General features: G+C 42.9%; 1 protein-coding gene across 4 annotated transcripts in view; it reads right to left on the minus strand.

The window, feature by feature from the left end:
- Nucleotides 1-16,042, minus strand: part of SDHC (succinate dehydrogenase complex subunit C) — a 31,982-nt gene that overhangs the window by 7,486 nt on the left and 8,454 nt on the right. For 3 of the 4 annotated variants that reach the window (XM_002928730.4, XM_034667261.1, XM_019809445.2), the window contains exon 4: nt 10,180-10,241. In XM_002928730.4, coding sequence (XP_002928776.1) covers nt 10,180-10,241 — 62 coding nt within the window. Of the gene's footprint in view, nt 1-2,483; nt 2,781-10,179; nt 10,242-16,042 lie in introns of those variants that run through there. The other variant, XM_034667262.1, reaches the window with a different exon arrangement.

Genomic DNA, 16,042 nt, shown 5'->3' on the forward strand with positions numbered 1-16,042 from the left:
GTACAGCATAGGGAATATAGTCGGTAATACTGTAATGGCACTGTACGGTGACAGGTGGTGACTTCACTTATCCTGAGCCCTGAGTAATGTATAGAGTTGTCAAATCAATACACTGTATACCTGAAAGTTAAAAAAAAAAACAAGTGTTATAGTGGGAAGGATCCTTAGGCCGCATCACACACGGAAACAATGACCGGCCCTGGCCTCAGAAGGAGGGGAGGGTTACTTGGGTCAAACACTGCCATTCCTAAGGGGACTGATAAATCATTTTACACTGGACAGCGATACGGTCAGGTACACCTTTGACCTTTGAAAAGGTCAACTTGGTAGCAACAGGGGGACGGATGAGGGGAGTCAGTGGCGGCAGAGAGTCTGAAGAGGATGCTGTGGTAATTCCAAGTCTCCAGTGGAGGAGGGGGACGGCTTGACTGAAGACAGTACAGGGACAATAAAGAACGGAAAATCTGATAGAATTTGGGGATACGGGGTAAATGAGGTAAGTCAAGGATGGTGGTTTGCATGGGCTAGTGACTAGATAATGCCCTTCCCCCCACAGGGAACGAGGAAATGCAGGCTGTTTTTAGTTTCGGTTTTGAGTTGTCTGAGGACGGATGTCGATCAGTTTAGAGTACCGCCAAGCTGGAGGTACCCCAGGAACAGCACGTGAGGATACGCAGTAAGCTGCTGGCTGAAGGTCTAAAGCTGGCTGGGCTCCGGCTTAAAGACACAGATTTGAAGGTCACCTGCATGCAAGCAATGAGTGAAGTGTGAAGTGTGGATGGGGCAACTGGGGGAGGCAAATCCACCTGGCTGCGGAGCCCTCGAGGGAAGGGCCACGGCTCTCATTTCTGTAAGCACCGCATTTCACACAGCGAGCAACACAAAGCACGTTCTCAAAGCTACTGGGTCAAGAAGCGCAGCTGGCAACGTGGGACCCGTGACTGGAGACTGAAGTGGGGGCCGTCTTGCGGGGCTGCGCCCTTAACCTGCGGGGTCTGCACTAACTCTGCGTAGTGAGGGTCAGCGCTGTGCTGAACTGGACACACCCAGCTGGTGCCTGGAGAACTGGAAAATTTATCGTTAATCAGAAAAACCTGCATTTGGTGTCAGAAGTGTTGTGAGTAAAAACAGTTCCGAAAAGGGCCTTTTTTGAAAGAAGAGAGAGGCAGCCAGCCAATATGGTCTCTCTTCTAATTACATCTGGACTGGAATTCGTGTAATGAGCCCCTGATCTCCTTGACCTCCCAGAGACATCATTTATTTTTTCTGATTACAAAATAATTGCAAAGAACTACAACATTATAGAAATGTATGCTTTAGAAAAGTTCCCCATAATCCCACCACTCAGTGATAACCATTTTGTGTACATCCAGAGACACTGTGTCATTTTCTGTCTTTAAGTACCCAACCCGTCAGAAAAATACCACCTATTTCAAATGTTTATTGCTACAGCCACCATTTACTTAAAATTTCCATAATTATTTAATCTTCATAACAATCTGAAAAATGAGTATCACCTTCATTTCACTAACAGCTGAAGAAAGGAGGTTCAGAAACGTTAAGAAGCATATCCAAGTTTACTGAGCATTAAGTGAACGGGCTGGGATTCGAACATAAAACTCAGATTCTTTCCACTAACACCACACTTTTTTCTTAAGCACCTATAAACTGCTGACTCATAACTGTTCTTTTAGACTTGCTGGTGTTTCTGTCGTTCAAAAAATACTGATCTTGAAAAAACTGGTGCAGTAGAATGGTGTCGAGAACATCTGATTTATTTTGAGACATTCATTTGCTTTTGAACTGATTTAACTAATTGATAAAATTCCAAAACATTCATAGAAGCAAAGGCTGAAGACACTGTCGTTCATACCTTGGTATTTCCATTAGTTTTGACTCTGAGAGGCTATCCGAGAGTAGGTGGTGTTATTCTAAGATGAGGCAGTCCTATCAGTCTGGTCTTCTAGAGGTTAGTGTTGCGATGAGCGGCCATCCCTGGGACTCAGCAGTCAGACTGCTGTCCCGTCGGGTGCACAGACCAGGGCTGAGTCTGTCCGGATATCTAAGGCTCATGTGCGGCTGTTATAAGTTCAGAGCTGCAGGTTTGCACTGAAATTCAAAGAACAGAGGAGGGGCCCCCTAACTTCCTATCTGTCCAGACTGTCAAAGGTCCTTGAATCCTCTTGGGTCATAGCTTCTTCCCAAATCTTCTCAAACTAGCTCAGTTCGTGGTACCTCAGTGTTTTCAGTAGTTTTTTTACCAGGGTGCCCCTAAGCCAAAAGAAATACCTAACAGGTTTGTTTCATAAGTAATTCGATTCAAGCAACTCAAGTGTTTATGTCCTAACAATTCAGTAGCCATCTGGAAAAAAAATCATCCACATAATAGAAATTTTTAAAAAAAAATTTCAGTCTTAAGTAACCACAATTACTTATTACTAAGGAGATGTATACACTGTTGGATACAGAACAACAGATCCCACCTTGGGTATCGGACTGGACATCAGCAGCATCATTTCCGGCTCTGCCCTGCCTTTCACACAGGCCAGGCTGAAGAATCAGCCCTTCAGTGAGAGCCTGCGTGAATGCACAGGCAAACCTACGGCTCAGGCAGCTTCTTTTCTGGAAAAGCGAAAGGCCTTCCATACAGACTTAGAAGGTAACCAGTGGAGCTCCGAAGTGGCTGTTTTTTCTTCTGGGCTTTTCATGAGACAGGCCATTAGTCACTGATTCTCAAATGTGATGTGTTATGTATAGATCAGGAATCCTGGTCACTGGCACTGTGGCGGTGGAGAGAAAGTGGTGAGAACACACCCTCTGGGGAAAGGCAATGTGGGTTCAGTTCCCACTCTGTCACTAACCAGCTACTATTTCCTCACTTCCCCTTCTGCTTATATTAATGCCTTGTTTGGACTGTGAGAATTAAGTACTGGATACGAAGTTCCTAATACAGGCCTGGTAGTGATTACTATTTACATTAATGCTTCGAATATTTAATTCTATCCCATTAAGAAAATGACCATTTGTAGTTGAAATGCTTGTTCTCACGCTCTCCGGCTTCACGAGTGTGACAGCTCTGTCCTCGCATTACCAAGATGAAACCGCCTGGCAAGACTGATGGTCACCAGAAGACGCGTCTCAGAACTGTTTTACTTCTCAGGGCAAGAACCCTCCCGCCCCCCCGCCCCCCTCCAGAGGCTGCAGGTAAGGCACAGGCACGACTTCACACGAGGAGATTAGTGTGAGGACACTTCAGCGAAAAGAGCAGCCAGCTGCTGTCACCCCGAGTTTCATCACCACATGGCCAGCTCCGCCAGGGCCTTTCTTCCCCATGTTTTCATTTCCACTTTCAGTGACATCTGCATGGGCTTGCTGGGAAGAAGGACGGCTCCTGGAAGTGGCCACAGGGTGTCCTGACAACCCGCCCGGGTCTGTACACAGCACTTCGCCGCAGTGGATGAGGCTGGAGCTTGTCCTGGCGGCCAGGCGAAAGCACCATTTAATTTGTCTTGGCAATGAGACGGGACAGCCTCGGTGGCTGTTTTCCCCATTTACACTGTTTGGCTGTTAGAGGGGCCCCTCCTCAGGCACTGAGGTTGCAGGAGGAGAGCCTACTGCCTGATTCCCGGTATCCTAGACATCAGAGGAGAATTCAGGAAATCGTATATTTGGTTTCCTCTATTTTTCACTTGTAATGAGGAAAGCTTTGGTGAGTCATTTCTGATTAATTAACTGATTGCTATTCCTTGTTCAAAGATGTGATACGATAAGAAATATATATTTTTCTTTTCCCCCAGTCCCTGGCACACAGATCCTGAAACCTTTGGAACCTCTAGAGTGATTAAGAGTGCCTTTAGTATGCTACTGGGATGACTGGTGGCTGGGGCCCTCCAGATGGCTTCAGGATGGGGCCTGTCACCAGAAGGACCAAGGCATCATTGAGGGTTGGAACTTTCCATCTCCATCCCCACCCCCCAGATATCTGCAAATGAGTGGCTGGTGACTGAGCTAATGGTAAATGATCTAAGCCTAGGTGATGACACCTCCATAAAAACCCCTGAACTATATAGGGTTTGGACAGCTTTCAAGTTGTTGAACACATCAAGATGCTGACAGGGTGGTGTTAAAAGAAACCACAGGCCTATCATGGTGACACTTAGGCCAAATCAGCAAACCTACCTTAACGCCTAACCTAACTGTAGTTTCAACTCCCCAGGGTTGTAACCTTTAACCAGTCAACATGGAATTTCCTGGTCAATACTAGGACATTTACTGATAGATATCTCCTACTCCCCTTAGGACAACCCTGCCTACACAATGCATTCCTTGCTAATAAATTCCTTTCTTTCCTTCTTTCTTTTTTAAAGATTTTAACTAATCACTACACCCAGTGTGGGACTCAAACTCACAACCCCAAGATCAAGAGCCACATGACTGAGCCAGACAGGTGCCCGTTTGTTGTTGTTGTTGTTGTTGTTATTATTATTGTTGGTGGTGGTAAGCCCTCTATCTTTAAAGACTTCTTTACTTTAGCTCAGCAGAGCATCTCTCTCCTCGCTAGAGGGGATGCTGCCCAATTCATGAATCAATGAATAAAACCAATTAGATCTTCTTATTTACCCAGCGGCATTACACCAGAAAGGGCACGGAAGCTCCAGGCACACTCCCCCTCCCCTCCCCCATACCCTGCCCTACACTGATATTCCATTTGGCTGTTCTGAGTTGCATCCTCCATTTAAACAATCAGTAAACGTAAGTGAAGTGTTTTCATGAACTCTGGTGAGCTACTCTAGCAAGCTATCAAACCTGAGGAAGGGGTCATGAAAACTCGGATTTATAGCCGGAAGTTCAGATAGTATTTAATTTAATCCTCACAATCCTAGCTAGGCATTATTATAAGCAGAAAAGGAAGTAAGGATATAGAACTCAGGACTGCCTTACTCCAAAGCTTGCTTTGTTACTTTCTCTCCACTGCCTCAGTGACCAGGATTTCTAACACATTTGAGAATCAGTGACTAATGTCCCATCTCATGACAAGCCCAGATAAAAAAAAGCAGTCGTTCTGGAGTTCTATTAATTCCTTTATAAATCTTTAAGGCCTTCTTTTCTAGAAAAGGAGCTGACTGCCTGAGTGGAAGGTCTGCCTATGCATTTAGGGCATCTCACACTGAAGGGCTGATTCTCTAATCTAACCTGCTTTGAACGACTATCCAAAACGTTCACGACCATCCTTACACCCACTCGAGGTCACTGTATACCTTACAGCTGCATTTCTCGCAAATACCCGCTATTTAGCATCCATCTGGGCCTTTTCTAAACTCCTTGTTTTTACTGCTGCATGTCGGTGCGTCTTGGTCATTGCTCCCCCCCCACAGCCTCACTCACACGGGAGCTTGGCCCCCTGCTGTTCTGAAGGTATTTACCTGGTTTTGTTTTTTTTTTTTAAAGATTTTATTTATTTATTTGACAGAGATAGAGACAGCCAGCGAGAGAGGGAACACGCAGGGGGAGTGGGAGAGGAAGAAGCAGGCTCACAGCAGAGGAGCCTGATGTGGGGCTCGATCCCATAACGCCGGGATCAAGCCCTGAGCCGAAGGCAGATGCTTAACCGCTGTGCCACCCAGGCGCCCCTACCTGGTTTCATCTAGACTGCCACACCATCAGTCACTGTGGAAAATCATAAGTATTTTAATCCCTACAGCCCTAAGTAATGGAAGAGGGTTACTAGCCATCTCTTTCCATGTTTTAAAGGACTGTTTGTAAAGTTCTTTTTCTTTTTTTCCTTTTTTAGAGGGGGAGGAGGGGCAGAGGTAGAGAGTTTTAAGCAGGCTCCACACCCAGCGCGGAGCCTAATGCAGGGCTGGATCTCACAACCCTAAGATGACTTGAGCTGAAATCAAGTGTCGGATGTTTAACCAACTGAGCCACGCAGGCACCCCTATAAAGTTCTTTTTCACTAGACTCTATTTTAAATATTTTTTTAAAAAGATTTTATTTATTTTTTCAACAGAGATAGAGACAGCCAGCGAGAGAGGAAACACAAACGGGGAGTGGGAGAGGAAGAGGCAGGCCCACAGCAGAGGAGCCTGACGTGGGGCTCGATCCCACAACGCCGGGATCATGCCCTGAGCCGAAGGCAGACGCTTAACCGCTGTGCCACCCAGGCGCCCCCCCCTTTTTAAAAATATATATATATTTTTTAATAGACTCTATTTTAAAGTCAAACTAGTGTCATCAAACTTTTTAGTTCAACATGCTTTTTAGAATTTATATATTGGCTGCAGTCTGGATAAATACCTTATCATGGATTTGTCCTGGCAGCTTGTCCTATTACTGGAACATATAAGAAGAGGAATTTTTTTTTTTTTAATTAAATGTAAGCTCTATGCCCAATGTGGGGCTTGAAACCGTGACCCCAGGATCAAGAGTCATGTGCTCTACCAACTTAGCCAGCCAGGCATCCCAAGCACAGGAACCTTTTATGACTTCCAACTGTCTACAGGATCAAGTTCCAACTTCTCTGTGGGGCAAAGTCCTTTAATGTTTGGCACACTTTCCAGCCTTACCTTCTGCCACTTTTCCCATAAACACTACCCTCAAACAATCAAATCCAGTCACCACTATCCAGGGACTGAACGCTTCCCAAAGCCGAGGCCTCTGCATACGGTGGTTTCCCTGCTGAATGCATCCCCTACCTCCTCTTCAGGACCGCTCCTACTCATCCTTCCGTCAAGCTCTCCAACTCCTTCAGAGATGCCCTCTCCTCAGGGATCCTGTACCTCCATTCAAACGTTATCAAAGGGGCGCCTGCGTGGTGCACTTTGTTGGGTGTCCAACTCTTGATTTCGGCTCAGGTCGTGATCTCACGCCAAGCCCCACGTTGGGCTCCATGCTCAGCACAAAGTCTGCTCAAGATTCCCTATCCTTCTCCCTCTGCCCTTCCCCACTGCACGCTCTTTCTCTTTCTCTCTCATCCTCTCTCTCTAAAATAAATAAATAAATCTTTAAAAAAAGTTACCATAACGCATTTTAAATATTTATTTGTCTTACTCCTTAGATTCCTCTGCCCTCGAGAGTAGAGGCTATTACTATCACTATCTAATTTCTAATGCATAGCAGGAAACTAATTAGAAGGCAGGAAGAATGAACAGTTCTGAGCAAAATGATTTAGATGGGCGTATTCACCTAGTACACAGAGACCCAAGCACCTACTGAGTGCTCACTACAGGGTACGAACAGTAAAGAAGACAGACGCAGTCCCCACTCTCTGAAGAGTTTGCAGTTTCGTAAAAGAGACAGATTTATAAACAAAATAATAATAAACACATACCACAAGCTCTACAGAAACAACCCGCGCAATAAGAACTATGAAGGAGCAGGGCCGTGAGACAGAAAACTAACAAAAGAACTAGAACCACAAACTCCTTCCTCGGAGATGGTGCGGAGCAAAGTACTGTTTAAGTGGACAATTCTGTTCCGATCTGAAGGATAAAAAGGAACTAACCACAGCACAGCACAGGGTAGGGGCAGACATTTCAGATTAAGGGAGCAGAACATGCAATGGCTCTGAGGGGAGAAAGAGTTTCGCTCATTCAAAGGAACTCAAAGACCGGGGCGGCAGAGCACAGGAAGCAGGGGAGGCAGAGACAAGCTTGAGGAGGCCGGATCAGGCAGAGCACTTTCTGGCACGGGGGAGACTTAAATTTTAATCTAAGTGCAAAGGCAAATATAGTAAAAGGGTGATTCTAAGTGTGACATGATTACACTTATTTTTATAAGATTTTTGTTTTTCCTGCTGTTATGTGAAAAAGACTGGAGGAGAGCCACAAGAATGAAAAGATCACAGTTGCTGGGACTGACTTCATTTCAGGCCAAATGATCCAATTCTTCTCACCATTCAGTCCAGTGCACATCATCTTCTAAGAGACCGTTGCCATTCAATTAATCGTGCTTCTCACCCCTATTTTCATAAGTCAACATCCAAAGTATACTTTCTTGAAATTCCATCAATTCTGGTATAGGCATTAACATGCTCATTTTATAAGGAATAAACCGAGTTCAGAGAGCTAAGTTGCCTATGTCATCCATCTAGCAAAAACCAGTTCCCTTCCAGTTCTGAATGGACCTTCAGCATTCGAGGGAAACATGAGAACTACTACCATATGTAAACAACAGCCACTATGTTCCATCACAGGATTAGGGGCCAAGATTAGGGAAAAACTGAATAAATGCTGATGAATACAAGGTCATTCAAGGGGTAAAGATAGAAAAAATAAATGATTATTAAGTATCCTTGTGAAAAAAAATATATTTACTTTAGCTATGTTTGGTAAACTAATACTATTTTGTCATTATAGTCTATGAAAGAGTCAATATCCTCCTTCTCATTCAGTGGTAATAAATACACAGACATAAAAAAGATATCTAGGGGTGCTTGGGTGGCTCAGTCCATTAAGCATCTGCCTTCAGCTCAGGTCACAATCCCGGAGTCCCAGTATCAAGCCCCATGTTGGGCTCCCTGCTCAGTGGGGAGTCTGCTTCTCCCTCTCTCTCTCCCCCTGCTCCATTCTCTCTCCCTCAAATAATAAAATCTTAAAAAAAAAAAAAGGGGGGGAGGAATCTAAAGCCTAATAAAACTACTCTTGTTCTTCCAATGATTTTTAGGATTAAATTTGCTCATCAATATCACCAAACTAAGCATAAAATATCAATCTAACAATTATAAGATTCTAAGTAAGCAGATATACAGTAACTATGAATTTACAGCTAGAAGAGCCTAATCTTGAAACGTATCATATTATTTCATTCCAAGTGGGTTAAAAACCAGAATCTAGGGGTGCCTGGGTGGCTCAGCCGTTAAGCATCTGCCTTCGGCTCAGTTCATGATCCCAGGGTTCTGGGATCGACCCCCACATCAGGCTCCCTGCTTGGCGGGAGGCCTGCTTCTCCCTCTCCCACTCCCCTTGCTTGTGTTCCCTCTCTGTCTCTCTCTGTCAAATAAATAAATAAAATCTTAAAAAAAAAAATAAAAAACCCAGAAACTATATACAGATTCCCAAGCAAAAGCCATCATCCTTATACCTGGATTCCATCATCCCTTTATAATATAGGAATGATAACATCAGGTCTTAGATAGGAATTCCTATCCCTACTTGATTATCTACAAAACAAATCTGATTTCAAATGGCAAAGATGTGTTGTTAGATCATTTCTGCCAGTGTCTCAGCAGCAGCTCCCTACATACAGGGTTCCTCCACTTGAGCCACCAGTCCTGCTGATGACCACTTCAGTAAAACATGGTCTACAGGAGCCCAGCAGGGCCAAGAATATTAGAGAAAACAGAAATATGTCCATGTTTCCATGATAATCCAGGGAAAAAATTTTAAATACAGCTGATCCTATTATAAAGTATCTCCCTATTGTGGAAAGATGTTATCAGACCCCAAATCCTGATTATAATCTGCATACTTCCTACCTGTAATAAACTTTACTACCTGAAATGGATGCATTATCTACGACCAGCATACAATTCATACCGCATAAGTAAATAAACAGACATCCTGGGCTGTAAACCAAGATTTTGTAAGATTGGAGACTGACTTAATCTTTTTGGCTCCGATCAATTCTAGGTGATAAAGAATGGGTGCTAAAACTGAATTTCTTGAAGAATAAGGTCGATGACTAATCTTGGACTGTGTCTGATCAATGTTTAGTTGGCCAGCCCATCTCTATGATATTTCTATCTCTGCTCTCTGTAATTTCAATACATATAATGTCAGGGTGTGCTAGGGATGATTTAAAAACTGGCAAAGCAGGGGCACCTGGCTGGCTCAGTCAGAAGAGCATGCAACTCTTAATCTCAGAGTTGTGAGTTCAAGACCCACACAGGGGTAGAGATTGCTTAAATTAAAAAAAAAAAAAAAAACTTAAAAAAAAACTGGCTAAGAAAAGAATGTGAGCACACTGGAAACTCAGAATGAATTGTTAAAGGAATGAATGAACAGTAAGCTTAAAAGGACTCATCACTTTCTCTAAATCAAGTTGCTGATTTGTAGAGAAGGCAGTGCTAAGAGCCACAGAAACAGCAAAGTTCTTCAAAGTGCGTGTGCGTGTGTGTGTGTGTATGTGTGTGCGTGTGTGTGTGCGTGCGCACAAGGGCATAAATTCACATGTACATACCTGCACTCAAGGCCACACCAGTACCACGGTGGCAAATGGACATCGCCATGGGAAGAGACCAACTGCAAAGAAATACACAAAGGCAATTAAAAAAAAGAAAAATATGACATCACAATAGAGACTCCATTTTGTTTCTGGTTTTGTTTTTTAAAAGATTTTATTTATTTATTTGACAGAGAGAGAGACAGCCAGCGAGAGAGGGAACACAAGCAGGGGGAGTGGGAGAGGGAGAAGCAGGCTTCTAGCGGAGCAGGGAGCCCAATGTGGGGCTCGATCCCAGGACCCTGAGATCACGCCCTGGGCCGAAGGCACACGCTTAACAACTGAGCCACCCAGGCACCCCCAGAGACTCCATTTTGGCAAAGACAATATAAACCACTTTGGAAATAGGCACTATTTTATATGAAAACTGATTTACTTCAGGAGAAGCATCCCTTTTACCAGAAGGAATCAATCACAACTCAAACTCCTCCTTCCATAAGAAGAAACAACGTAAGTCAAAGACACCAATTAAAGTTGCATCTAGTTAGAAAATAATCACTAGAATACAACCACCTAGGTCCTTCCTTGTGCCAGTCACAAGACTGAAGTAAAAGGAAAACGAAGTGAGTTTTGTTGATCTAGTTTCATAGAACATACAGTCACCCTTGAACTCTTTCTTATTATGTGTCCATAAATATCCACATTGAGCATACCATTTATTCCCTAATAAATACCAATCCCAAATTTTTAAATCCAATTTTCCTGGATTTAGTAAATGTTTCTTAATCCACAGTTGCTTCAAAATACTTTGTCATCAAACCCCTTTCTAAATCATGTTCTGAATCATTGATTTGCCAGAGCATTTCCGTAGAAGGACAACTAACACTGCTATATTCTGGACCTAGTTCTCATGCTCCAGAGGATTGGTTAGTGAAATGGAAAGAATAGGAGTCTTTGGATAAAGTTAATATTCATCCTGGAAAGTCAGCTTACATAGGAAATGCTGAGCACAATCAGACCATATTTTCAGCATTTTAAAGGGAAGCTACTCAAGTAGGCTGAAAAAAATCTCAAAAAGAAATTCTAACTATGTAATGAAAATGGTCACAGTAAGAAAGGAGTAATGTCCAAAGAAACCAAAAAACTGGCTAGACACCACTCTGCTTAACTCAGACTTAACAGGATAAATATAAAAGGCGGAAGAAGAGCCACATAACAAAGGACAAGCAGAGAACAATGACATAATTTGGTTAGATAAATCAGGAGACTAAAACCCAGAATGAGCTGAGGCTTGCAAAAATGTCAAGGACAACAAAAAGGGGCTTTTAAAATTGTATTCAGGGAAAGAAAGCCTCCTAACCGGGATGGACAATTTTATGTTAATAGATGACAGAGTACAAAGCCGATTGCTCAACTATTTTATTTGTCAAAGAGAATGATTATCAGACTGAAAAAGACAGAACAAATATTGATTTGAGAGAATTGAAAAAAACAGAGGTGGGGAAATTGTAAGACATTGCTTAGCATTCCAAATGGACTTAGGGCTCGTGGCCAGCGAATGAAATCCCATGACTGGAAGAGCTACCAGAGGAAGCGTGTGCGAGGCTCTGGATATTTAGAAATACTGAAGTGGAAAATGGGGGTGAGACAAGAAACTGCTGGAGTCAAATGTGACCCTAATTTTCAAAAACGGTTACAACCACAGCCCGGGTCAGCTGAGTGCTGAGTAGGTAAAGGAGATTTTATTTCCCAGACACCCACTGTACTATTTCCAGTCCCGCATGACCTTCCAGAGTCTTGTCACTCCTTATCAGGCACGTTAAGTATTGAGTCCCTTGAACCTGGGCAGAACTCGATGATTGATGGCCTCAAAAAAGAGAATGTAGCAGAACTGACACCGCATGACTTCCAAATCACTCTCTCTTAGGCTGTGAGGAAGCCCAAATAGCCCCTGCAGAGAGCTCAGGTAGCAAGGCTCAGGCAGGGAGAAAAGGACGGTGCCCCCAACAGCCAGAATCAACCCAGGTCATGTGAGTAAGTGGATCTTCAGATTAATTCAGCCCCAGCCTTTGTGTTTTCTAGCTGAGGCCTAGACATCACAGAGAAAAGGCAAATCATTCCCACTATTTCCTGTTTGAACATTACGTAGGAGTCTGGTATAGAAAATCAAGATTTTCTTAATTCACTTACAGAAAAGATAATCACTAAGAGCCACTAAAATTTTCCCTCGGGAAAAAATTTTTTCAGGACATAACGAGATCCCTTTGAACACAGATTAGATCTTATTCATCTCTGTATTTCCAATTCCTAAAAGAGTATCAAGCACACTGTGAGCAATCAACAAATACACTGATTTGAAATGTATTAATTTTATTTCCTTTTTGACTGTCACTGGAATGTTAATCAAGGAAAAGCTAGAGACATAGGGTATATGAATTTCAGCAAGTGATTTAACAACCATGTGGCAAATAAAGCCATCGACGAAGTAAAAAGCTTTTCTCCAAGGAAGATATACAAACGGCCAGTTAGTATATGAAAAGATGCTCAATATCATTAATCATTAGGGAGATGCAAATCAAAATTACAATGCGATACCTCGTCACACCCCTAGGATGGCTGTTATTAAAAACAAACAAACAAAAACAACAAATAACAAGTGCTGATGAGGAGGGAGAGAAACTGGAACCCTGTGCACTGTTGGTGGGACCGTAAAACAGTATGGCGGGTTCCTCAAAAAATTAAACGAAGAATTACCATATGATCCAGCAGTTCGGTTCCACTTCTGGATAGATCCCCAAAAGAACTGAAAGCAGGACTCAAAGAGGTACCTGTACACTGATTCTTACTGCAGCGTTATTCACAAGAGCCGAAAGGCGGAAGCAACACAAATGTCCATGGGCGGATGAATGCATAAGCAAAATGTAACATACACATACAACAGAGGCTTTATTCAGCCTTAGGAAGGAATGGAATTCTGACAGTCTACAACATGGATGAACCCTTGAAGACACTGTGCCAAGTAAAATAAGCCAGGCACAAAAGGACAAGCGTTGTATGATTCCACCTTATGAGGACCCAGAGTAGTCAAATTTATAGAGAGAGAACATTGAATGGTTAGGGGCTGGGGCTGGGAGCAGTGGAGAAAGAGAATTATTGTTTAATGAGCAGAGAGTTTCAGTTTAAGAATATAAAAGGATTCTGGAGATGGACAGTGGTGATGGTTTGTACAAGGTGAATGTGTTTAATGCCACTGAACTGTGCACTTAAAAATGGTTAAAATGGCAAGTTTTATACTAAGCATTTTTCACTACAATAAAAAATGTTAAAAAGTAAAAAGACAACCCAATTAAAAAATGAGCACAGGATTAAAATATTCCTTTCTCCAAAGATATGCAAATGGCCAATAAATACATGAAAAAATATTCAAAATCAATAAACAGAAGTCAGAGAACCAGTGTGCTTAGATTTATTTTATATGATTCAAGGTAAAACTAGAGCCACTGGCTAGAAGATATAAGATGCAACAACTTCAATAAAAGAAGCGTCTTTCTGATAAGAGAAGTTCCCAAAGGGAAAAGGGGGGCAGTGAGTTCCTTGTACACTAGAGGTATATAAGCATAGGCAGACCACCACAGGAAAATACTGCAGAAGATATTCACTCATTAGGTACAATGGTGGCTTTTAACTTTGTGTGTGTGAGCAGCACCCTTCTTGAAACGCAAAAACGCAATATTTAACACAGATCAAAGTAAAGCTGCTTTGGTTACCCAGGGCCAGGGGCCTACAGTTTCCTCTGAATGTTGGCCAGCCCCCACACAATTACCCACAGAGGCTTAGTGGAATATCCAAAGCCCCAAGGAGCACTCTGAAAACCAGCAAGGTTGATGATGAAATTAAAGTTTATGGACCCTTACAACTCTAACTTTAAAAAAGTTTTTTCTATTTTTTCTTTTTTTAAAGATTTTATTTATTTATTTTAAAGAGAGAGGAGCACACAACCAGGGGAAGTGGCAGAGGGAGAGAGAGAGGCAGGCTCCCTGCTCTGGAGCCTGACTGGGGCTTGATCCCAGGACCCTGGGATCATGACCTGAGCTTTAAACATATGTTAAGAATAATATAATAATAAGTTTTTCACCATTATAATCCCCCCCAAATGTTTTCTCTCTTAAGAAAAGTTTACCATAAAGTTGCAAGGATTAAGACCACTTATTAGGATCCTTCTGTTTTAGTAGAATGTCCAATTTCTGCAATCAGAATTATTTCTGGAATCTGGCTTGGAAAAAATCTGAAGCGTTGTGGTATTTGTGGAGGTGGTTAAAAAATGGCCAGCCTCTCTGGCAAGAACCCAAGTAAAGAGAGTAGTGGAGCCCAAGGAGCAGCTCGCGAGGAGTTCTGCTTTGCCAACACCAGCACAGCAGCTATCAATGTTACTTCCGAGAACACCAGATAAGCAGCTAGAGACGCAGCTATGTACAAGTGCATTCTCACGTACATACATGTGCCTCTGTGTTTGCAGACATATACATCCCAGTTCTACCTAATGAAAAGGCCTAGAAGCCATGACAGCCTGGTAGCAATGAGCACATTTAGCACCCAGATCTTGACTGCACAGGAGCGTTCTTGAAGAACTCCCACTGGCTGAGTGTGGAACAATTTAGACATCAAAATAAAGGGAGAGTAACCTTTGGGGAAAATAGGAACTGTGAAATAATAAGAAATATGTATATACATTGTCTCTGTTCCTGGTTCCTGACACTGAGTTCCTAAAACCCATTATGATCTCCCTAGTGATGGGAGTGCTAGGAACATCTTTTGTTCTAATATTTGGTCTTTGACCCTGATTCCTGACACACAGTTCCTAAATCCCTTGGAATTTCCTGGGTGGTAAGAGTGTCCTCTGTTCTAATGAGGTGACTCTGGATGGGGGCTGGTTACCAGAAACACTGAGACATGATTAGAACCTTGGAGCTTTCCGGTCCACCCTCTTTCTTTCCAGGGAGGGAAGAGGGCCTAGAGATTGAGTCAATAATTGATCATGCCTACCTGCTGAAGCCTCCATAAAAATCCCAAAAGTGAAGGATTCAGAGTTTCCACGTTGGTAAGTACATCCACATGTCAATCAGCTATCAGCTGTCATATCCCTTTTAATGAACTAGTAAATGTAAGTAAATGTTTCTAAGTTCTGTGAGCAACTCTAGCAAATTATTGAACCTGAGGAGGGGATAGAAAGAACTCTTGATTTATAGCTGGTCAGTCAGAAGCATAGGACTTGCAAACTGGCATCTGGCGTGGGGGGCAGTCTTGTGGGACTGAGCCCCTAACCTGTGGGGTCTGCACTAACTCCAGATAAGTGTCATAAATGAATTACTGGACACCCAACTGGTATCCAGAGGGTTGGAAAACTGGCTGGTGTGGGAAAAACCTCCACACATTTGTTGTCAGAAGTACTGAAAACAGGGGCGCCTGGGTGGCGCAGTCGTTAAGCATCTGCCTTCGGCTCAGGGCGTGATCCCGACGTTATGGGATCGAGCCCCACGTCAGGCTCCTCCGCTGGGAGCCTGCTTCTTCCTCTCCCACTCCCCCTGGTTGTGTTCCCTCTCTCACTGGCTGTCTCTCTCTGTGTCAAATAAATAAATAAAACCTTTAAAAAAAAAAAGTACTGAAAACAGAGAGAAAACAGTGCTGTTTTTCCTTTAGGTGGTGTCACGAGAGTAGAGGAGAAATGAGTTTTTCCTTTTAGCAATCCTTGAGTCTGTACTGATAAAGAAAGCAAACTTTAGCCTATTTATTTATAAATAAATCTAGAGGGTATGATGGAATTAGAAAAAATACAATCTGGCAACCATCGTAGTAACTGACTCCTAGTAATAACTAATGAATG

This window comes from Ailuropoda melanoleuca, chromosome 8, assembly GCF_002007445.2.
Source record: "Ailuropoda melanoleuca isolate Jingjing chromosome 8, ASM200744v2, whole genome shotgun sequence".
Classification (NCBI taxonomy): domain Eukaryota; kingdom Metazoa; phylum Chordata; class Mammalia; order Carnivora; family Ursidae; genus Ailuropoda; species Ailuropoda melanoleuca.